The sequence below is a fragment of the Megalobrama amblycephala genome, linkage group LG13 (assembly GCF_018812025.1).
Source record: "Megalobrama amblycephala isolate DHTTF-2021 linkage group LG13, ASM1881202v1, whole genome shotgun sequence".
In the NCBI taxonomy this organism is placed as follows: Eukaryota; Metazoa; Chordata; class Actinopteri; order Cypriniformes; family Xenocyprididae; genus Megalobrama; species Megalobrama amblycephala.
The window spans coordinates 14,460,596-14,484,141 of NC_063056.1; the positions used below are offsets into that span (position 1 = coordinate 14,460,596).

Below are 23,546 nucleotides of genomic sequence, written 5' to 3' on the forward strand. Positions count from 1 at the left end.
CTGGTTTTATAGAATAGATATGCATCACATACACCATACGTTCCTCTGAGCAGATGCTGTCTGTCAGCAGATTTGTCAGCCAGTTACGGTTTCTTACATCATGGCATAGATCGGTTTCATCTAGACAGTTGTGTCCTTATATAGAAAAACCCAAAATATGTTTTAAATTCAAATTCAACTTAAATTTGATTTTTCAGAGGGCTGTAACAGTGTGTTTGAAAACCTAATATTCACAAAGACTTCAGATTGCATCATTTAAAACCTTAATTTCGAGATTAATTTTGAAATTATCAAGGTGGAAATTTAGGAATTAATATACATTGTTTGCTATCATAACACCATCACATGTGGCTGAAACTGCTCCTAACTGTCTTCTGAACTATTTGAATTGTCCTCTGTGTACTGGAAGAAATAACCACAATTTTGCAGATCAAAGGCAGTCAGCTTCCGAAAAGTGTTTACTCACCAATAGCAAAGCTTCTTTGAATAGTGTCCAAACACTTCAAATGACTTTTCGTTTCCACATACATTAACAAAGTAACATTACTCATAAGTTGTACCGGTTAACTTCTACATTTGCATGGTCATCCAACAAACGTAGATATTTTTGCATTTTAATCTAGGGCATTACACTTTGTACAGGCTTTTTATATATATATATATATATATATATATATATATATATATATATATATATATATATATATATATATATATAAAAAACTCTGAGAATTAGTAATTCATTTAAACTACACCGGTGCATAAATGACCATTGCTGTATTTATTTTCTATAAAATGGGTAGCATACCATGTTTACTTTGTCTAAAAAGAATCTATTACTGTGCAATTTTTTTTTTACTTTTTAAATATTTTTACTTTTAAAAATATATTTTACCAATGACAGGCTCCAAAAAATTAGGCGATTAAACTGGTGCAAAACCTGTCTGTTAAGAGACACTTGCTTATAAATGTATAAAACAAGCAAAAACTGTTGCTTGTTTTAAATGTTTTGAACCGTTGCTTGTTGCTTGCAATGAATTTTTATCTGAGCCTCAATCAAAAACATTCCAGAAATCTATTTTAACACAAACTGCTTAGAGCTGGTTTGTTTTGTGCAAATTAAAATGGAAAATTTAAATCGAGGTCTGTGCGTCTTTCCTCTGACGTTAACTTCTTTTAACTTGACAATTATATTGTTAGCGATCTTTGAGTTAGATTAATTCTGAAACTGTATTGAAGCATGTTCATACGCACATATACCTGCAGTTGTAAACATTTCAACATTAGGTTTGCTTTTCCACTTGATGTGGTGAAGTCACAGTCATTCTTGTGCTTCAGGTGCATGTAGGGTGTCAATTTCACAGTAAATGGTTATTTAAAAAAAAAAAAAAAAAAAAAAAATCACTTGCTGCAGCAAAATATTTTATCATTTTTGAACAGAACATAAAATGAGATTAAAAAAAAGAGCAACTTCAAAAGATTGTATTTTGAATATTACCCAATCTTTATTTGCATTACAATATTGAATACAAAAAGACAGATGTTTAGTTCTTGTAGCCTCGGCTGGCTCTGCGACCACGGGCACGCTCGAACTTCCTGCCTTTGGAGCGCACATAGGGCCTAGAGAGGGGAGAAATCATGGTTTGTTAAATGGTTCATCACAACGATCAACTTATCAAACAGCCTCAAGCTCATGAAGGCTTGAAATGAAAGTTCATATTGTTTCCGTACTTGGTGTGGCTGTGGGGGGTTCCAGGAGCTTTTCCAAAATGCCTGTACACCTCTCTGGCCTTACGGGGTCCTGTTTGCAAAGAAGACAAGTGCCTCTTATTAAGCAACTTATTCAGGGAACAAGTAGTTACAAAAACAAAATGAGTGTTACTATGAACAATCAGATTCACACTGAATTTGTAGTGAAGTTGTATTCTTGCTGTGCACACACGTACCTGAGAGCAGAACAGTGCCCTGTCCTCTAGGTGCAGTAAGTGCCAGCTGGTCCAAGGTCATGATCTGTCCACCAGCCTTCAAGATCCTGCGGCGAGCACCGGTGGTCACTTTTAGGGCACACACCTGTGAGAAGGCACAGGAAAGAGAAATAAATTTAGATATTCAGACAACCACTACATGCACTTGCTGCCAGGTGAAAAACACCCAAAGTATTTTCCAGTTCTTGAAACATAAAAAAAAAAAAAAAAAAATCTTTAGGACAGCCATCGTTCGATGCTCTGCAGTGGTTAAAAAGGATTTAAACAGTGAATTTTGAACTTCTTGAAAACTCAGATGTGGATTCAGACGGCAATTAAATTACCACATTACCTTGGTGTACGTCAAAAAACAGTAGGTAATTCAGCTGGGGATTTTTACATGAGTGGTGGGAGAAAAACACTGACATTCTGCATTAGGATGGCAATAATAGCACTGTTTTATTGCCCCTGTAAATACTGAAAATACCTTACGACCCCATGAGAAACAATTACAGTCCTAATAGGGCTTTAGTTTTAAAATAATCATGTTTAACAGCCGAATTCGTGGGTTAAAACTACATTTCCCATGACCAGTGTCGAAACAAAACGTGCCAAAAGATCCCTTTAGCTCCCCCCACTCCCATGAAGCACCACAAATGACATCTCCCCACGCTCTCAAAATATGTAAATATTTGCATACATATGCATATTTTGCAATAAACTTATTTTTATACATCAACATTTTTAAATGAGTAGTTTAATATCGCCATTGTTTTTAATCTGATTAGTCTGTTCAAAAAAAAAAAAAAAAAAAGCAGCTTTAAAGTACACAGTCTTGTACATTTGTCTGATTTTCAAATACTTTTTTGCTTCAAATCAAAGTTTGTAATGTCATGATTCTCCTCGTAGCTGATTGGTTTGGTTCATGGCTTAACGATTTAAAAGACTTTTTTGAAATTCTTATAGGAGAAATGAACGCTAACAATACTTCCAGAAGCAACGCGGCTGAGGGGGTGGGCTCTGTTCCACATTATATGTGCCAATTTCTTCAAGTGAAAACTTTTTTGACAGGCTGTAGTGAAGAACTGCGAGTTTGTGTATCAGTCTGGAGATGAGCTTCATGTGTTCATGTAGTCATACAGTGAGACAGCAGACAAGCGTCACACGTGCTTGAGTATGGGTAGTAGACAAAACTGCGATATCCACAGAGGGACATGCAGAACATTTAAATAGCAGTCTTTTTAAGAATTAATATTTCACAGGCCAAAGTACATTTCGCAAATTAAATGTACAGCCCTATATTTGGTTTATTCATCTAAACTGCCAAATTCAGTGACATTACGCGTTATACTGTCATTTCTAGGGCTGCACGATTAATTGAAGTTAAACCGCATGTGATTTGCAAAGGATGTGATTATTTTATGCGCAACTTGTAAGTGCTGTACGGCTCTGTGATCAGTAGTAAATGCTGCTCCATCTGAACACCAGAGGGCGCTCTCACACGTCATTCCAGGAAATCCCTATGGGCATCATACTATCACTGTAGCTGAATAAACCGAAGATTGAAACGCTTTATTAAACGTGACTAATAAACACACAACTGCCTTATTCTGAAGACACTTCATCTCACAGAAGGATGCTCAACTGTCGTTATGAAGTGAGTTTGGAGAAAAAACATGTTATTAAATGTTGTCTTTTGTTGGACGAGATGTTAATAAATGCTTCTCATGTCTAGAAAGATGTTTGATGCATGTTGCTTTTTCAAATGCACATTATAAGAGACTCACAGTGCTTTCAGATGGATTAGAATTTGGAGCCTTCAAATATGACTGGATTCTGCATTTCTATGAATACATGTAGGTTCAGTAGCGCTGCACATTACTGCATATGATCAAGCTGAACAACAGTCAAAAAAAAAGTGTCACTGTGCACATATGCAAACAGCCTCATCTTTCTACATCTGAAGATCTGGTTTTCAAAAATTCATCAGATTAGACAAGACAGGAACGAACGTGCGCTGGGTCATGTTTGCATAAACCAGATCGAGCTGGACGTTGAAACCACTGACCACAAACTTAAGACCAGTGGTTTTCATGTTGATGTATCAGCCAGATTTCATCTAAATAAGCTGGTTGGGTCCCACTGAGGGCTTCAGCAAACTTCCTAAAGGGCTGTAAGATATTAAAGTATTGAATATTAAATAAATTAATTTGAATGCAGTACAAAATGTAAACTATAGGTCTATAGGCCTAGGATTATTTAACATGTCTTAGGAAATACTACAGAAATTGAATAATGAAAATGTAAAAAATAAGACAGTATAGTTTTCACTTTATAGAATATAAATTGATTGAGGTCGCATTCACACTTGTCATGTTTGGTTCGATTAAAACGAACCCTGGTGCAATTGCTTGGTTAGTGCGGTTCATTTGAACATGTGTGAACGCTGCCATTCGAACCCTGGTGCGCACCAAACAAGCGGACCGAGACAAAAGATGGGTCTCGGTCCGCTTCCAAACGAACTCCGGTGCGGTTCGAACAATATATGAACACAACACGGACCAAAGACATGTAAATGAAACAAAAACAGGAAGATTTTTGTCAGACAGGAAGGACCCTAAAAAGTACAGAACCCTCACGCATATCGTTTTTTTCTCGACATAGTCGCAAGTTTGCCCATCACAGGCATCAGATGCGTATCTCCTCACAGCAGATGGATTCCTGCCGTTGTTTTGACTCCTTTGCACATTTTATAAACTCTTCACAAGTTCCCAGCTGGCCAAAATACCATCATACGCAGGCTAAAAACACACACAGCAAGCGCATTTATCTCAGCACACAGCATTGTTTTGGATGTTCAGTAAGTTCCGTCTCAAAACCGGCAATATGTCATAAAATCTGACCAATCAGGTTGTGAACATATCCCTATGCCTTTAGGTTAGGGCTGGGCGATATATCGCATGCGATTGTCACGCGCATTTCGTCAGTAAAGCCGGTTCCCTGATTACCGCGAAATCGCCATCACCTGCTTTCAAATGGAGCGGCATTTAATAGACAGGGGTGCGTTTCCCAAAGCGAACTATGGTCGCAAGTTCCGTCGTTACCAATAGAGTTCAATGGGACTTACGACCATGGTTCACCAACGATGCTTTCGGGAAACTCACCCCAGAGCCGTAGTTCACTGACAATCTACGCAATATTGCGTTCATTTTCGCAGATGAATCGCCTTCGATATGAACGCGATATTGCGTAGATTGTCAGTGAACTACGGCTCTGTCTATTAAATGCCGCTCCATTTGAAAGCAGGTGATGGCGATTTCGCGGTAATCAGGGAACCGGCTTTACTGATGAAATGCGCGTGACAATCGCATGCGATATATATCGCCCAGCCCTACTTTAGGTTCGCTAATAAAATTGCCAATCTGAACGCTAATCAGACCAGGACTAAATGTTTTTTCCTCCTTTTTGGTCCGGACCAAACTAAACAAACTACAAGTGTGAACGCACCCTGAGTCTTCACTGTTAAATAAATTGATTCATAATGAAGATACAAAAGTGATTCAGTCAAAAGCAGTTGAGTGAATTTCTGTTTTAAGTTAAAACAGACAGCAACATTGAGGCTGCTGTTCCTTTAAGAACAAATGCACAAAATCAGTTTATGTTTGCATAGGACAAACTGTGTTTATGTGAATACTTCAGACAATGTGCATTTTGACAAAAATGTGTGTATATTTGACCATTCAAGTGCAATAAGCTGTAAAAATAAACTGAATTAGGGATCGCATGCATCTGAGTTCGTACTTCATCTGTGTGTCCTTCAGCATGAGCACCGGATCGAGTCCTTTTTTTGCAGCGTGTGATTAATAATGCTATGCAATGATAACTTTTAGTAGTACTGCAAAGTTAAAGACATGTAACACTTTAGAAAATCGATTTTTTAAATTTGTGAATCGATGCGAATTAGCAGAAGATAGAATCGAGATTCATATGCGAACCGATTTTCCCCCCTCCCCTACCACTTAGGCAATTTATTTAGGCTTTTTGATAATTACTTACTAATTGGCAACGTAGCTACAACGTTTCATGCTTGTAGTTACTGTTGCGCTTTATTTATAATGAAGTGATGCTCTGTCCACTCATACAATTTAGCATCTATTAAGCAAAATGGATTTGGGACATTAACCAAACTTTCAACGTCTAGTCTTACCTTCAGTTTAGGGATGTTGTGAATTCTGACATCATCAGTAATAGTTCCCACAACAACAGCAGTCAGGTTTTCACGGCCTGGAAGCTTCATCTTACGGATCTGGAGGCAAAGAAAGAAGAAAAATTAGCACAAGACAAAAATGACAAGGTTTAATTAGGGCTGTGTTAAAAATATTGATTTCTCCATTTTAACCACTCTCACTATTGTGATTAAAAATATATATAAATTCCTTGTGTAATTTAAATGTGTGCATATAAATTAGAGATCGACCGATATATGGATTTACCTGATATTTAAGCATTTTAAGAAATATCCTAAGAAATTAAGACAAGCTCACAGAGTCACGCAAGATAATCCGTCATGTCCTGTCCCAATAAAGATGCAACTCAGCATGAATTAAATACAGCCATGAATGAGCACATAAAAATAAAAGCGCTGAATTTAACTGTTGTCTATGCTCATCATTAGTCTCATGAAGTCGTCTGCATTATGTTGTTCACTCAGTGGGTTGATGCTCATGAAATGCTCCACGGCCACCACATGTAACAAGATTCACTTGTTTAAAACACCGTAATTAAATAAACATTTAATATATAACTATTAATTCACTAATAAACATCCAAGTAAACACAACTCTATGGAAATTAATTATCTCCGTGAGCGATCAGTTTGAGTATAGTTCTGTGTAAATGTATAGATAAACAGCACTTTGTCAGCAGATATTTCATAATCTAGATAGACAAAAACATTAATAATTCTGATATAACATACCAGTTGAGAAATGCAATAAAATACGATGTTTTGTTTGTTATATTCCAGAGAATATCATTCAGTTATTTAACATTATCCAGCAAATTATTCTTCACTCTTTAGCCTATACATCTTATAAATCTCCTAAAACTGTAATTTAAAATGAAGTATTACATTTCTGCAAAGTTGATATGACTCCTGTCTTTAATTTATTTTCTCCATTTGAAAACATTAGACATTCTACATTTTGCTTATTGTTAACATTAGTGTTGCTGCTGATAAAGATTAAAATTAACAATTTATTGGTGTATAAATAAGATTTGTTTTGCAAGGAGGGAGTGATTGTTATAAATAAAATGGTTTGTTCAGTTCAGTGGTGTTGTAATCATGTCAAAAACAGAAGTATAACAGTAAATAAATATTGGTTCTGCATATTCGTTATCAGGCTCATAAACAGAAATTATTGGTATCGATTCTAAAAAAAAATCAATATCGGTCGATCACTAGTATAAATCAGTTATTTTTTATGTGTAATATTATAGTAATGCACCAACTGTCAAGGTACCCTAAAGAGTTGTTACAGTATTAGTTTATTTCTTTTCCTTGAGAAAATTTGCCATGTACTGTACCTGATATATACACAATGAATTCAATATCGAACCGCAAGCTTGTGAACAGAAATTGAATCAAATTGTGAAATGTGTGTTATTATCCAGCCCTAAATACAACATGCAACAGGTCACACATAAACAAGATCTACAGGAGAAACACTGGTGTTGAAACTCACCAGTCGGGACAGGGCCAGAGGGGCACGGTTGGTCTTGCTCATGAAGAGTCTCCTCAGAATAACCTTGTTGAAGGGAGCATCAGAACGACGGGACAGGAATCTGTACAACTACAACACAACAAAAAGTGAACTGGTATAAATGAAAGGGAAAGACCACATATACGTTTTTAAACTTGAGTTTCTTGCTTATTTATCACTTTTTAGTTTCATGATGGTTCTTACCTTGACCAAGAGCCTCAGGTAAATATCCTGACTTTTGGGCTCCTTCCTGTGAACCTTACGGTCCTTGTTGTGTCTGATGTCAACTCCCTGTGAGATTACACAAAATAACTCAAGTTACACACCAATGAAAAGCATCATTACAAAACAAAACTGCAGGATTTCAGAATTAACACTTTCTCCATGAATTACACTAGTTAAGAACTTACATAAATTAATCAATAATGGCAGCATAACTACAAAAACAACTTGAAGTGACAAATATCTTGTTTACCATCATTGATATTCACACATTAGTCTCAGAGAAGCTGTAACTCGTGTAGCTTAGAGCTAGCACTAGTAAAGCTAGCTTAGCCGACACGAGTTTGCGTTAGTGCTCTGCCTTCTGACCAGTCAACTACATTAAGAGCCAGTATGTATTTTTTATCTTCATAAACAAAAGATTAATAAGACAGTAAGACGCTGCCGTCAGACATCCGTAAGTATTTTTACACACGACACATGAACGGGAGTCTCAGCTCTGCGGCCCGATGTGCGTTAGCCGGCATTTACTTATTAAATTCACACACAATCCACAATAATACCTACATCTTTTCACTTATAGCGCTATGTAATGCTTATAAACATCATCTGCGGCACAACTAGAAAAGATATCACTGAGGATGGAGGTCGATTTTGGACACTGGTTCATTCCAAAAGAAATCAAGCTACCTACCATCTTGGACTCAGAGTGAAAAGGGAAAAGGAAAGCTCGCGAGAGGACGTATACCGAGATTACTGAACGCTATGAGTCATGTGACTGAAAGGAGCATCCGGATTGGTTTACGCTTCCTGTCGTTGAAAGATCGTGTGTACCTTACTGGTGTATAATGGTGTGTACATTGGATGTGGTTGGTTTGGTTACGGCGAAATTCAATACTAAACGGTTCAGTGTTGCCAATTTAGCACTTTTGGTGCTAGATTTAGCAACTTTTTTTTTACTAAAAAGCACCTAGCAACAAATTTAGCTATTTTTAAAATTTATTTGGCAACTTTTGCAAAGTGACTCAAACAATAAAAAAAGCTCATATTTTCATCTAATTTATACAAAAAAGAGGAAACCATTGAACAGCTAGCTAGCCAAGCAGCACATCAGCCTGGAGAGACCTGAAGAAAGATGCCTAACAGTACACACATCATATGTGAATTAAGTTGATAGTTGCAATTTTTCAATAATAATTGTTCATTTATGATACAGCATGTTATTAGCTTGTACCTAAACTTGTTCAGTTAGGTACACTGTAAGAAAAAAAATTATAGAAAAATGGAAAAGGTACTGGTAATTTTCTGCCAGGACATTACCTGTTAAGTTGTAACCCTAAAACACAAAATGCAATGCATAATTTAAAACACCTGTGAAAAATCAATACAGATCATTCCTTCATATATTCCTTCGTACATTGTGCCCTACTTTTTTTTTCGGACTTTTTTTTTTTTTAGAGTGTAGCACACAAACTACCAATACATTTGCTTAAAACTGTAATTGTTAAAAGTTTACTAATAAAAAAATAAAATGTAATTGTTCAAAAATGTGAAACTGTTCAATAATTCAATATTGTATTTAAAAATAAATATATCTGATCATAAAGATATTTATATGGTAAATAAAATGTTTATTTTTTTATGAACAAATCTAAACATATTTCAAACCATTTTTATGTGTATTCTACGCAATATGCAGTTTTGCGTCATGGTTACGCAATGACGTCATCACGCAATGACATCACAATGTAATTTGAAAATTTTTAGCAACAAATCAACCCGCCTTTAGCAACTTCCACTGAAAATTAGTTGGCAACACTGAAACGGTTTAAAAGCAAACAAAAATTGCTAAATTAAAATGTAGGGCCTATAATTGTACATCAGTGTGGTTTATTATCTCAGCTACATACAGTTTAAAAGAGTTTGATTACAAAGTTATTATAATGAATACATCGTTATTGTGATACTTATAGGCCTAATTCCCATAGTTTCCTTTGAAAGATTATATAAAATCTCTCTGAATATCAGCATGAAAAGATAGTTTTTTTAGCCTATAACAATGTAATTATTTAATTTTTTTTTGTTTATTTTTTTGGAATGTAGGCTAATTACAGCTGTAATTAATTTTTGTAATTACATAGTCACACTGTTGACACTTTCCTTACCTTAACCCACCCATAAAGTCCCCCTGAAATCAAAATTTAAATTTTTTAGCTTTTAGTATGAATATGTTAGCCTTTAGGTTATGAATAAGCTGGTGTGTTCCAAAACAATGACAAAATTCACATTTAGGAGATATAAGCATTCAAAACTTAGTCTCTCACTTCCGCTAAAATGGATCACGGATTTTTATGACATCACATCACACTTCAGCATCTCATCAAATCTTCTGTCCAATCAAATGCTCTCTAGAATCTGAAGTCCCGCCCCCTCCTACACTATCAACAGACACTGAGGCTGTGGCTGAAATCGGTCATTTGTTCACACATTTACTAGTTTCTACATGGTGAATGGCACATAGTGCACTTTATAGAGAATAGGGAACGATTCAGACAGTGTAAGGGGCCGTTCACACAGAACGCGTTTTTCTATTCCAATGCGCTACTTTCCCATTGTTTTTCTATGTAAACACGCGCTTGACGGACGTGCATGACCGTTACGCTCGCGTCTCGCGTCTTTTGCAGCACCTCACACATGAGCGCCGCGTTTTTAAGACGGTGTGTCAAGTTAAAAGAATTTCAACTTTTACACGTAGCGCCGCTCATCAATGTCAGTTCCAAAACAGTGGATCAATCAGAAGAACTTGGAGGCGGGGCAAGCGTTGCGAGTTGGCATGACAACTGTATTATATAATGGCAACATGGCGGAGGAGGCGCTGCCTCATTATTTTCTTTTTTTCTTTTTTTCATGTCAAAACCATAGACTGTGGTCAAAACTTGTATCTGTAAATTCTGCAGTTTGCCTATTTCTATTATTTCTGTTATTGTCGTTATTGCATCACATCTCAAAGGCGCGTCTCGAGACTCTCACGTTCTATACTGAGCTTTTTTTTAAAACCACTCCTGGGCGCTGCGTCTCGCGTTTTTAGACGCAAAGACGCGTTCTGTGTGAACGGCCCCTAAATATGCTTTCCATTGACGTGAAAGAAGTACGTTTTCGCACTAGTGTTACATGAACTGCCATAACGCGTGCAGCACGGTCTGCTCTGGCCCAGAGACACGAGAGCACAGAGCGGATCATGTGCGTGAGTCGACACAGACCACAAAAGGTATAAGACCCATTTGAATTCTGCACAGAATGCTGTGTAAAAGTGATATAAAGGACATTATGAGAGAGAAACGGTTAGCGATTAGAAGGAAACTAAGGTTTTACAGAGTCTAACGGCTCTGGCTGAGCTGTAACATAAACAAAACACTATTGGCTATTTTTTTAAAAAGGGGCGGGGCTGTTCGATATATCACCCTGTCTTTCTGATTCAGTTGAAATTATGTCAACACATTGAATAATGCTGCACGTTCCAACACTTTTCAGTGGGCCTTTAAATCTAACCAGACTACCAAACTTGTCCCCAACCTTACCCGTATCCCACCTCAATAGCAGCACAAGCACCTAGGCCTACATTATCTTTCCTTCATATTCCATTTCACTGTGGAAGAAATGATCTGTCACTACTTCTGTTTCATTACAACTTTAATGTTTCTAAAAGAAGAAGTAGAAAAACTGGGATAAGAAATAATGCATGTTTATTAAGCAGCATAATTGACCATTTAAAAGATTAATTTGTGCTTTACTCAAATAGGAGACAAGGAAAATGATTTGTTCAAATCTTGGTTGTTTAAAACATCAACCAGCTTTAATGCATCCCTTATATGTACAAAGCTGCATATATGCATATTATGTTGCATTGCATATTTCGATGTGGTTCAATTCAATGCCGAGCAGCTGTATAGCCTAGCTCAGGAAGTCACTCTTCTGTTGCTTGAAATGACACAAGAAGACAGTCCAGCCAAGAGCGACTCCTCCAACAAAAACAGTACGAGCCACTGGCGGGATCAGGGAGAAGTTCACAGCCTGAGACATGAAGAATATAATTAGGGAAAAGAAATGAAGAAACATTTTAAAAGCAGATGCACAAATGTATGAACAAATGGATATAGTACCTGCATTGTTGACCAGTACACCAATCCAGTCTACCAAGAGAAACAAAGAGTATAAATCAATGAGTCAGAATTGATTCAGAATCTTTAAAGGTGCCCTAGAATTAAAAATTGAATTTACATTGGCATAGTCAAATAACAAGAGTTCAGTACATGGAAATGACATACAGTGAGTCTCAAACTCCTTTGTTTCCTCCTTCTTATATAAATCTCATTTGTTTAAAAGACCTCCGAAGAACAGGCGAATCTCAACATAACACTGACTGTTACGTAACAGTCGGGATCATTAATATGTACGCCCCCAATATTTGCATATGCCAGCCCATGATCGAGGCATTACACAAGGGCAGCCAGTATTAACATCTGGATGTGCACAGCTGACTAGGTACTATCATCAGACTAGGTAAGCAAGCAAGAACAATAGCGAAAAATGGCAGATGGAGCAATAATAACTGACATGATCCATGATTACATGATATTTTTAGTGATATTTGTAAACTGTCTTTCTAAATGTTTCGTTAGCATGTTGCTAATGTACTGTTAAATGTGGTTAAAGTTACCATCGTTTCTTACTGTATTCACGAGACAAGAGCCGTCACTATTTTCATTTTTAAACACTTGCAGTCTGTATAATGTATAAACACAACTTCATTCTTTATAAATCTCTCCAACAGTGTAGCATTAGCCGTTAGCCACAGAGCACAGCCTCAAATTCATTCAGAATCAAATGTAAACAATATAACAGTATACAATACTCACATGATCTGATGCATGCATGCAGTACGCATGACGAACACTTTGTAAAGATCCATTTTGAGGGTTATATTAGCTGTGTAAACTTTTTAAAGGGACCGCAACCTGAATCGACGCATTTCTAATTATGCCCCAAAATAGGCAGTTAAAAAAATTCATTAAAAAAAATCTATGGGGTATTTTGAGCTGAAACTTCACAGACACATTCAGGGGACACCTTAGACATTATATTACATCTTGTAAAAAAACATTCGATGGCACCTTTAATATTTACACATATGTTCAATAGCTCTTGTGCTCTTCAATGTTTACCTTATATGAGGTCCAGAATTTATTTCTCCAGTCTTCAAGGGGATCTTCTGCACCCTCCAATGTGCTCAGCCCTTTAGAAGTGTAATAAACACTTTATTCAAATAGTTTATCATTATTCATATGCTGCTGCTACAGAGCAAGTACAGGAACTTGCTACTCCCAATACATACTGCTGCTGCACAAATAGAATATATGAAATTACCCATAGTAGATGTACACAGGTGGAGCTGGGGAAGGTGGAGGGTTTCAGAGGAACTCTGAAAGCATGCAAACTCCTATATGCTGAACAGCCATTAAAATGTTGAGAGCAGCAAGCTCATTGGCTGCAAATGTGACATGAACAACTTAGCTTGTGCCAAGTAGTTAAAGGGTTAGTTCACCCAAAAATGAAAATAATGTAATTTATTACTCACCCTCATGCCGTTCCACACCCGTAAGACCTTTGTTCATTTTCAGAACACAAATTAAGATATTTTTGTTGAAATCTGATGGCTCAGTGAGGCCTTCATAGCCAGCAATGACATTTCCTCTCTCAAGATCCATTAATGAACTAAAAACATATTTAAATCAGTTCATGTGAGTACAGTGGTTCAATATTAATATTATAAAGTGACTAGAATATCCACTAATACATTAATGGATCTTGAGAGAGGAAATGCAGGCCATCGGATTTCAACAAAAATATCTTAATTTGTGTTCCGAAGATTAACGAAGGTCTTACGGGTGTGGAACGCCATGACATTATTTTCATTTTTGGGTGAACTAACCCTTTAATGCTGAGAATGTCATCAGTTTGCATTAAGGACCACAGGACCCATCAGCATGCGCCATATATATATATATATATATATATATATATATATATATATATATATATATATATATATATATATATATATATGTGTGTGTGTGTGTGTGTGATAAAAAATCCTGATTCTCACCAATATAGAAAGCACTTATTGTCATAGGAGCTGCAAATATCTGGTCCAGAAACACTTTAAGTGACACTCTTTTGGCCCCTCCCCCCGGAAGCATCCTCTCCAGTCCTCGTAGCCAATGGTAATTGAAGTTGGCATGGAAACAGAACCCAACCAGTGCCACCCGAGCAGTCTGGGCCCAGTCGATGCTGTGAAGCTGAGGAACATGTTGTACTGGAGCTTTTTTATTGCCTTGTGAGTCACTTATTTTGGAATTATACAAAGTCAGATCATCTGTCTTTGCTTCTCCAGCCACAGTAAATCCTTCAATGGATATATTGGTTGGATCTTGTCGCAATCTATCCAGTTCGTTTTCTGTCACCTTGTCCTGAGCTTTTCCCATCATGCTTTGCTGAATGAGGTCTGCTGTGGCGAACAGCGTTGTGTATCCCACCACGTTGGAGATGTATGGATGGGATTTGAACAAAGCCCATGCTCTTTTCATGATGACTGCTGGACAGGGATAATAAAAGCAAATATTTCATGAAACTGAATAGGCTCGATCTACAATAAATGTCATTTGATCCCTTCAAAGTCACCATGAAATCAAAATTGACAATTCTTATTTCTTTATGGAATATTGATGATGTGTTTACTGGCGTGAGGGCGGGGCAACCTGTCACTCACATGACATCACAGCAAACCACCAGAGATGCTGCTCACTGCAGAGCCAATGGTTGGAGCATGACATCCAACTTGACTTAATGGGTGGAGCTAGACAGCCCTGCTACACTCTAACCCTACCCATAAACATAACCCATTACATCCAGAGAAGTGGAGCTGGACACGATTTAGCTCTGCAGTGAGCACCACTTGAACCACAACGATCCAATCAGTTCCTGATGGACAAAATAAATTCCTGGTCTATACATTTTTTCTTGTTCAAGATGCCATTCCACTCAGATATATGTCACAATAGGGAAGAAAAGACTATAGCAATTTCTGCTTCAAGCAGACTTTAAGTTTTTTAACATATGCAAAATCACACTGGCTTAACTCACCATGTAGCTGTCCTGATGAATGACAAATCTCAAGGTTCACTCTGTTGGATCCCTCTGATTGATTCTTGTAAACAAAGCTGACTGATTGGTCAAACATAGACCAATCAGAACTGTTTGTTCTGAGGTACAAAGTTCAAAGTAGCAAGAACGAGTGTTTATGATAAGGTTTATCAGTCAGTGCAAGAATGTGAGAAAAGAACACATGGTGAGAACCAGGGAACATTTGAGGGAAAGGAAAAGACTTCGGTTAACAATCGGTATATAAAACATCATTCTGCTTTCCTGCTAATAGTAAAAGACATTGTAATCATACAGAATGAAATGCAGAAATCAGAAACACAACATGAAGTATGAAGCTCACCAATGTTAAACTTGAGAGAAGAACATCTGAAAGCACAGGTTCTTCAAAACCAAGAGAGAACACATGCTGCAGTGACAAGCACATGTGTGAAGTTGCACTAAATATAGTGAAGACTCTCCTGTCCACACCCACTGCTTATGTTACCATATCTGAATGTTAATAATATAACCAATGAAATACACAAAAATTCAAACAAGATGCTATTAGCAATTTAACATCTGGCTCAGTGTTGTTAAAAATAAAAATATCACAAATAGCATTTGTTATTTGAAATAAGACAGAATAGAAATAAATATAAGATGAAAAACTTGTCCTAATAATAAAAATGAGAAATGTTGAAAAATTATAAATAAAATAAGTTAAAGTTGAAGTACTAAAATTACTACAACTAAATCTTAAACAAAAATGAATGAAAGATAAATAGATATTTAAAATAAATGTAGAAATTCTTCCGAAACTCTTTTCACAGTCTCTAAATTTGTCTATTAACAATGTCCAACACTGCACATATGAGAATTTTCTCTCTCTTTCTCTCTCTCTCTCTCTCTCTTCATTTTTAGGTGAACTATAATGAAAAGAACAAATACTAAAACATTATGGATATAAAATAACATTAATCTGGATATTACTTCAACTTTAGACACTTTCAGGTGTTGATCAAGAAGGTCTTTTTTTGTGGGGGAAACAGGAAAATATAAAATAAAACCAACTGTTGGTAACTATTGTAAAATGTCTTTTATGTTCCACAGAAGAAAGAAAGTAACAGAGGTTTGAAATGGAGAGGATATTCTTTTTCCTGAAAATACTTGCATTATTATCACAGTGGACCAAAACGTATTGACTTTGCACACGCAAGATTTTTGATAATTTTGGTACTTTTTTCCCCCAACCTTGTTACCTGGTCAAAAATGACTAGCCTACACAAAAATCACCAAATCCCTTGTTATGCTGTTATTGCAAAATAATGTATTCAACTTGTTTTCTTTTAATTAGGACAGGAATTGTATTTCTTTTTGGAAATGACTGATCATAGGCCTCACTGATCCAAGTTTATTCACTTCTTCTTTTTTCTTCTTTTTTTTAAGTTAAAGGTGCTAAATAGGATGTTTTGATTTATACATTTTTGCAATATTACTTGAAACTGTCTTTACCAACTGATAAAAGACTATTTATTAGGTTACATCATCTGTGCATGAGGTAGGGCCTTAAAAACATCAGCCAATCGTTTACGCGATCATTGCGTAAACGATTGGCCCTCTGGCTTGTCAATCACTGCCATGACGTTCCTTGTGCGAGACAAGCGCGGCTGCGCTCTCCAGTAACTTTCCACACTCTACAGGCGCCGCATGCAATGTTTTTGTCAGGAGACAGGAGTAACAACTGCAGATTATGAGTTACCTGCGGTGAGTCCGACATAATGAATACACTAACACGACACAGCGAATGCCGGTGGTAAACACTCGTGTTCCAATACTCGTGCACGAGTTTTGGGAGGCGTTCCATTTCAAAAACTCACTAACGGTCTTTGGATTCTCAGTCGACGAAAAAATCCTCTCTATCACCTTTAATAGGCTTGAGTGAACTTTTTTCAATCAAAAACTGTGATGCACATAGGCTCAGATCAATGATGCTTAGATCAATGAGGCCTATCAATCCGTTCCAAAAGGAAATACAGAACCTGTTATAATTGAAAGAAAACAAGTTGACAAAAAGATTGAATCCAGTGTTTGGTGATAGTCTCATATAGTGAAAGATTTACAAGCAATTTAAAAGGCCAGTCAATTTTGAACAGGAACACCAAATGAAATGAGGTAAACATTTTTCAACACAGAACAGCACATGAAAAGATTCTAGATCCTTTGGACCTTTAGCAATTAAATGTAGAAATTCTTCCAAAATACTTTTCACACTGTCACTAGTTAAATTAGTCTACTAACAATGTCCAACGGAGCACATGCATATAATGCTCTAAGATTGTAGAATATCTTATTTTCTTTTAAGTCATATTGAGCATTCCTAGTTAAAGTTAACATGTTCCTGCTTTGAATCTTGTCATATTTCCTGTCCTCTGGACCACGTTCCATTATGTTGAACGTCCCCATAGATATGTAAAAACAACATTTTGTCTGAGGGCTGAAATGTGAAGGCAATTTGTCTGTGGCAACCAGTAGAGCTCTCAGACAGGAGAATGTGTTAATGAGGATCTGAGATTAAAGAGATCAATTAAAGGCCCGTTAAGCGCTTAACTGGTGCGCTGTGTTTGCTAACACTTAACAAGCGATGTTTTTGACAATGCGCAAGGAGACCACACGGCATGAACCAGTTGACTTCTAGGTAATTGCTTTTCTTTTCATTCTGCTGCACTTCTCTGTCCTCCTTTAATGGTGCGGTCTTGCCTCCCTTTATCTAAGCAGACAAAGAATCGTTCATTCTGTGGCATCATCACTGAACCAACGCCACCCTCCCCTCGCTCATTCATTCACTCTCTCTCTGTCTCTCGGTCAGTCAGGGTGCAAGACTGGATCACCTGTGCAAAGCCTTCTGATTCCCTGGTTCGCATTTTAAAGTGGATTCTTAGTGAGTAACAGAAGGTAAGAGTTGCTTTCATATTGAAAGGTTTAATTTGGTTACTGTTATCAGGCTTTTAGAGATCTAAATCTTATTTTGATGTAATACTGAATGTTGTAGTTCTGCTTTAGTTTTTTGTGGTACATGACTGGGCAACATTCATTGGCAATTTAGCAAACAGCTACTGTACTCTACTTCCCTCTCCCTCTCATGCTCCTATTTGGTGAACATGATTTCACCAAGTAGAACATGATCCTGGAACAACATTCGGTAACACTTTACTTGAAGGGGTGTGCATAAGACTGACATGACACCTTCATAACCATGACATGAATATGAAGGAGGTTTTATGAATGTTTATGACAACTGTCATTAAGTGTCATTCGCTCAGTTATGTCATTTTTAATGCAAAGATGACATTGTTTGAGATGTCCGAGTTATGACAATTTGACATAAACCAACACATCATAACCTGTCAGTGTCTTTGTCATGACAACTTGACATCATTTAGCTTTATGGGTTAACATTACATTAAACTGTCATGTGGTTGGTTTTGACATTGGCTGTCATGAGGCCATTATAATAGTGTCATGAATATGTATCTTGAGCTCAAGTACAGTGGTACAAATTGAACTTGTCATTAAAATGTCATTAAGTGACAATACTCTGACAAATAATTTTATAACAGCGTCATGACTATTTTTCATTTCATGTTTTTTTTTGTTTTTTTTTTTAAGTTTCCTCCAACAGAAGGTCAGATAATAGACAATTTCAAATTTCGTAAAAAAAGATGACACTGTTATAAAATAATGGTAACACTTTATTTTAGGGTCTTTTAACTAGTTGCTTATTACTATTAGCATTCATATGGCTAAGATATTGGCTATTTATTAGTACTTATAAAGCACATATTAATGCCTTATTCTGCATGATCTTATTCTACATTCTTAATCCTACCCAATACCTTAACCTAACAATTAACTATAATAAGCAGTAAATTAAGAGTTTATTGAGGGAAAAGTCATAGTTAATCGTTTATATATGTGTTCCCTATACTGAAGTGTTACCAAAATAATGTAATGTATTGTTAACCCATAAAGCTAAGTAGTTTTTTAAGTTTGATAATTAATCTGCTATGTCATGTTTATGACAGGTTATGATGTTTTCCTAATGTCAAGTTGTCATGACAAAGACACTGACAGGTTATGATGTGTTGGTTTATGTCAAGTTGTCGTAACAAAGACATCTCAAACAATGTCATCTTTGCATTAAAAATGACATAATTGAGTGAATGACATTTAATGACAGTTGTCATAAACATGCATAAAACCTCCTTCATATTCATGTCATGTGTCATGTCAAGATTATGAAGGTGTCATGTCAGTCTTATGCACACCCCTTCAAGTAAAGTGTTACCCAACATTCCAATCAACTAATCAAATTTGAGGGATAGTTTAAAGGTTAATGGCAATTTTAAGCTTATCACAAGGGTTAGGTGCTTCTACACCGTTCTTATTCACCTATCATTTCCCTCTGATTTTAGGGATGTTTTGGGTAGAGTTAGGTTTAGGGGTAGGGACAGGATTAGCACTATTTTTTTTTTTTTTTTTTTACAGGAATGTTGTTCCAGAATCATCAAAAGATGTTGATCCAGGAACATGTCTTACTTAACAAAATCACAGTGACCCTTATATTTTATCCTCATTTTATCCCCAAAGCTATGCGTCCATCCAGTATTTTGACCTTTGAGCCAGGGCTGGAGCATGGAGTGCCATGGGGTCGGGATCTTTTTACTTTCGTGACCTCAGCAGCTGGTCACATGATGAGGACTTTGCAAAAACCACGTAAAAACAAGCCATCAAAACGACAAGTCAATCATCGCAGGTTTCTGCACAACATGATACAGAGGTACATTTTATATATATATGATGTCTTAACTGTTTTCTATTTTAATATATTTTAAAATTTCATTTATTCCTGTGATGGATGGCAAACCAGTGTCACATGATCCTTCAGAAACCATTCTAATTACCAGATTTCTAGAAACATTTCTTATAATTATCATTATTGAAAACAACTGCTTAATATGTTTGTGGAAACCAGGATACAATTTCCAGGAATTTTGATGAATAGAAAATACAAAGGAACAGCATTTATTTTGAATCGAATTTATTGGTAACATTAAAAAAAAGTCTTCACTGTCACTTGTGATCAATTTAATCCTTGCTGAATAAAAGTATTAATTTCTTTCAACCACAAAAAAAAAAAAAATGACCTTAATGACCCCCAAACATAATTTTATATAATAAATATATTTTATATAATAATTATATAACTATATTAAATAATTATAATTAATATTCAATCTGTTTCTACACAGGAAATTTGCAGAAATAGAGGCAGCGAACCATCAGCTGGCTTCTGCTTTATTTTCAACTGATAAACCCCCAAATCATCTAACACCCAGTCTGTCTCATATTGCAAAAGAAGTCACAGACCAGTCACCTAAACCCTCAAAACAAGGTAAAAGACCTTACTTTTTATTTTCAGAACTGGTTTGTTCTGGTCTGGAACCAGTTTGATCACTCCTTGTTCTGTTTTCTACAGCTATTGAAACTTTTATAAATGCTGACAAAACTGAAGTGCTTCCCGAACAACAAGAGGATGTGTGTGACCTCTGGACATTGGACAGTCTTATGGAGACCAGTGTGGCTGATAAAAGTTTCTCACAGAGCAAGTCCTTCAACAGTACAGGCACAAATCTGAGAACTGAAAAAACCTACAAAGCTGCAAAGAAAAACAACCCCGGACACACAATGGAAGGCAACAGCTTCGAAACCGATTTAGAAAGCTTCGAGGAAAGCGTGTCCTCCTGGTTGGGAAGCATTGAAAGAACGAGAACGTATTCAAAACCATGTTTCACCAAATACTCTGACATGAAGTTGCTCCCCACGGGTGTTGATGTTTCAGACCTGTCACCCCCGTCTCCGGTGATTTCACTATTGTCTTTGGATTCATCTGATTTGGAGGTTCAGATGCTCATAGATGCTGAGCACGGCGTCCAAACGCAAGATGGCACCATCGTTGAGAGTCTTCAAATGGATATGGTGGATGAACTTGATCTACTGGATTGTTATGATAATCATGGAGATCTGCAGATCCACAATAATGATCCTAAATGTAAAACGGCTGAGTGGATGGTTCACAATGAAGAGGATTTAGAGGAAACCAGCATGTTTCCAAGCTCTTCTCCAGGAATCCTAGAGAACCTAACAGGTTTTGGCATTGAGACCAGCAATTTGTGCAATTTGAGCCAAGAATTTGATGCTAATATTCTCTCCAATCAAGAGCCACATAGACATAGTTTCCATCACAATCAAATAAACTATTCCATGAACCACAATAACATCCTAGAGGACCATTTTGGTAGGGCTGAACCTTGCATGAGGACAAATGGAAAGGAGGATGGTTACTCAGATACAGAATTGTCTGCCATGAATGGTATTGTTTCAAGCCACCACGTGTTCTCAGTGCTTGAGAATCAGCTGGACTCTCAATCCAAACGGATTCACTATGACATCTGGGAGCAACAGCCTCTAAAAAGCTCACACAAGAGCTATTCAAGTCCAGAAACGGATCAGTACCTTATGATGCAAGACACAGATATCAGAAACGCAGACAAAAATATTGAGAATCAGACAGGATCAGGTCTTCAATGCCCCATAATGTGTTGCCTCGAAGGCTTTTGTTATCATAAAGGAGAGTCGTGTTTTTACTCGAAATTCAGAGGCAATCAGAGTTGTCATAACTTTGAGGGCGTGGCTAGATCTTTCCCTGCTACATTACATAAGATCCACCCCAATCCAATTCCAACTCCGCCTCTAGATGATGATTGGTTATTCAGTAATATTGTTGCAGAGGAAGAGGTAAATTGCATGAGTAATACATTTGGAAAGTACTGATCAGTCACTGGACAGTAATGTAGTTATGAAATGTTTACTTGAATTTTATTGTATCTGGGGTAGTTTTATTATTAAGGTGCGATTACATGTATCGTTGCTCTGCGAAATTTCAGTTCTGCGTTAATGGGAGTTTCGCTTGAGGGTGAGAGTTTCAGCTCTTGTTCAAGTTGATCACTCGACTTCACCATGATGAACAACAGAAAGCTGCTTGGTTAGAATGTGACTTCTGTCTGAGATGTGTTGCATATATACGCTATTAATACACTTTACACTTTCATGATTTTATGATCATTTCTGTGAAATGTTTTTGTCAGTGTTGTGAAATTAATTTCTCAATTAGTGAAATATATTCTGTAATAAAGACTGTATGAGTGTTGTAACATTTTATATAGAGGACTAGGAGTGCCACTTTTCAAATTTGCAAATAAATCGGCATAAAACAAAGCAGTAGATAAAGAAAAGCAACTGGCCTAAGTTTTTTTAAAATGCAATTTAAAAGTTATTGGACTGGCCATCGGTCCACAGTGTTTCGGCGCATGATGCTGGAACAGACTCCAGGAATGAATGGATGAATGTATTTAAAAAAAGTTATTAATGTATTATTTTATTGTTACATTTACATTATGAACATGAATTAAACTGTTTTAACTTTGTCTAAATGTCTATTGATTTATTGTTATAATTAATGCCATTACATGTAAAATTAAGTTTTATTTCTCAATTTATTTCTAATTTATTTAGATTTAAAGTGATTTATTCATTTGTTATTTTATTGTAAAAAAAAAAACACTTTTAAACTTACGTTGTTTTAAGCATACTGCAAAACAATTTTTACAACTCAAAACTTCTTCATTAGTCCAAAAGCAGCTTTTATTGAAACCAAGCTCAGAAAAACGACTAGTTTCGGATTTAGTCACATTATTATGTCATAGTGTGACGAAAGACCGCCTCTGCAGAAGAAGATCAACGGCTTCTACATCACTGCCTCTTTAGCCCCGCCCACCAATTTGCACATGTCATGCAGTAGTAAATAGAGACAGAAAAACACCGGATTACTCCATTAGATATATATGAGACTGTCCTCCAAAACCCCCCCGACCCTATAGGTTGTTTTTCAAGCACCTTATTACGACCTATATTTACGTTTTAAGGTCATGCGCCCTCTAGCTTGTGTAAAAATAATGACAGTGTCGCGCTACGTCTGTCGTCATGAAATGATGTATGACTGTCGTTACCAATCAAAATGCGTGTTCATTTACAGTTGTGGCCAGAATTATTAGCCCCCTTCATAAATATGATCAAAGATGACTCTAAAAATAAATCTGCATTGTTTATCCTTTTGATCTTTAATTTATAAAATTATCAAAAATGTAACCTTTCATTGAAGGAAAAGAATTGAAAGTGGGGGGGGAAATAACATTATGAAATAAATGTTTTTCTCCAAAACACGTTGCCCACAATTATTAGCACCCTTTTATTCAATACTTTTTGCAACCTCCTTTTGCCA

General features: G+C 36.5%; 3 protein-coding genes across 7 annotated transcripts; 1 reads left to right on the plus strand and 2 right to left on the minus strand.

Annotated features, from left to right (window-relative positions):
- Positions 1-1,480: 1,480 nt before the first annotated feature.
- rpl18 (ribosomal protein L18) lies at positions 1,481-8,767 on the minus strand. Of its 2 annotated transcripts, none has more exons than XM_048153455.1 (7): positions 8,643-8,767; positions 7,931-8,017; positions 7,709-7,816; positions 6,172-6,270; positions 1,947-2,070; positions 1,732-1,801; positions 1,481-1,620 (listed from the first exon to the last, which is right to left on the minus strand). In XM_048153455.1, exons 1-7 carry the CDS (start codon positions 8,643-8,645, stop codon positions 1,545-1,547), a joined length of 567 nt encoding a protein of 188 aa, XP_048009412.1. In that variant the 5' UTR covers positions 8,646-8,767; the 3' UTR covers positions 1,481-1,544. The 2 variants fall into 2 exon arrangements, with proteins under 2 accessions (XP_048009412.1, XP_048009411.1); XM_048153454.1 differs by lacking the exon at positions 8,643-8,767 and adding an exon at positions 8,202-8,224.
- A 2,996-nt stretch (positions 8,768-11,763) lies between these two features.
- Positions 11,764-15,645, minus strand: si:ch211-120k19.1 (uncharacterized protein LOC563199 homolog). 4 transcript variants are annotated; one of them, XM_048153329.1, is made up of 6 exons: positions 15,510-15,645; positions 15,149-15,267; positions 14,112-14,597; positions 13,171-13,241; positions 12,109-12,138; positions 11,764-12,019 (listed from the first exon to the last, which is right to left on the minus strand). In XM_048153329.1, the coding sequence occupies exons 2-6, from the start codon at positions 15,243-15,245 to the stop codon at positions 11,900-11,902; spliced, it is 804 nt and encodes a 267-aa protein (XP_048009286.1). In that variant the 5' UTR covers positions 15,246-15,267; positions 15,510-15,645; the 3' UTR covers positions 11,764-11,899. The 4 variants fall into 4 exon arrangements, with proteins under 4 accessions (XP_048009286.1, XP_048009284.1, XP_048009285.1 ...); XM_048153327.1 differs by having other exon boundaries at positions 14,112-14,600; XM_048153328.1 differs by having other exon boundaries at positions 15,149-15,572.
- Positions 15,646-17,071: 1,426 nt separating this feature from the next.
- Positions 17,072-23,073, plus strand: LOC125280803. The gene is made up of 5 exons (XM_048211550.1): positions 17,072-18,100; positions 19,796-19,985; positions 20,458-20,600; positions 20,685-22,003; positions 22,972-23,073. The coding sequence occupies exons 2-5, from the start codon at positions 19,798-19,800 to the stop codon at positions 23,071-23,073; spliced, it is 1,752 nt and encodes a 583-aa protein (XP_048067507.1). The 5' UTR covers positions 17,072-18,100; positions 19,796-19,797.
- Positions 23,074-23,546: the final 473 nt, after the last annotated feature.

Bases quoted from the DNA above. Each gene is read 5' to 3' on its own strand.
- si:ch211-120k19.1 (XM_048153327.1), bottom strand. From the start codon at position 15,245: ATGTTTGACCAATCAGTCAGCTTTGTTTACAAGAATCAATCAGAGGGA. The intron at 13,242-14,111 runs GTGAGAATCAGG...ACACTTCTAAAG, and splicing joins AATAAGTGCTTTCTATATTG to GGCTGAGCACATTGGAGGGT. The intron at 12,139-13,170 runs GTAAACATTGAA...TTCTCTTGGTAG, and splicing joins AATTCTGGACCTCATATAAG to ACTGGATTGGTGTACTGGTC.
- LOC125280803 (XM_048211550.1), top strand. From the start codon at position 19,798: ATGCGTCCATCCAGTATTTTGACCTTTGAGCCAGGGCTGGAGCATGGA. The intron at 20,601-20,684 runs GTAAAAGACCTT...TGTTTTCTACAG, and splicing joins ACCTAAACCCTCAAAACAAG to CTATTGAAACTTTTATAAAT. The intron at 22,004-22,971 runs GTAAATTGCATG...ATTATGTCATAG, and splicing joins ATATTGTTGCAGAGGAAGAG to TGTGACGAAAGACCGCCTCT.
- rpl18 (XM_048153454.1), bottom strand. The intron at 1,802-1,946 runs GTACGTGTGTGC...CTTTGCAAACAG, and splicing joins GGGCACTGTTCTGCTCTCAG to GACCCCGTAAGGCCAGAGAG. The intron at 1,621-1,731 runs GTACGGAAACAA...TCCCCTCTCTAG, and splicing joins ACCCCCCACAGCCACACCAA to GCCCTATGTGCGCTCCAAAG.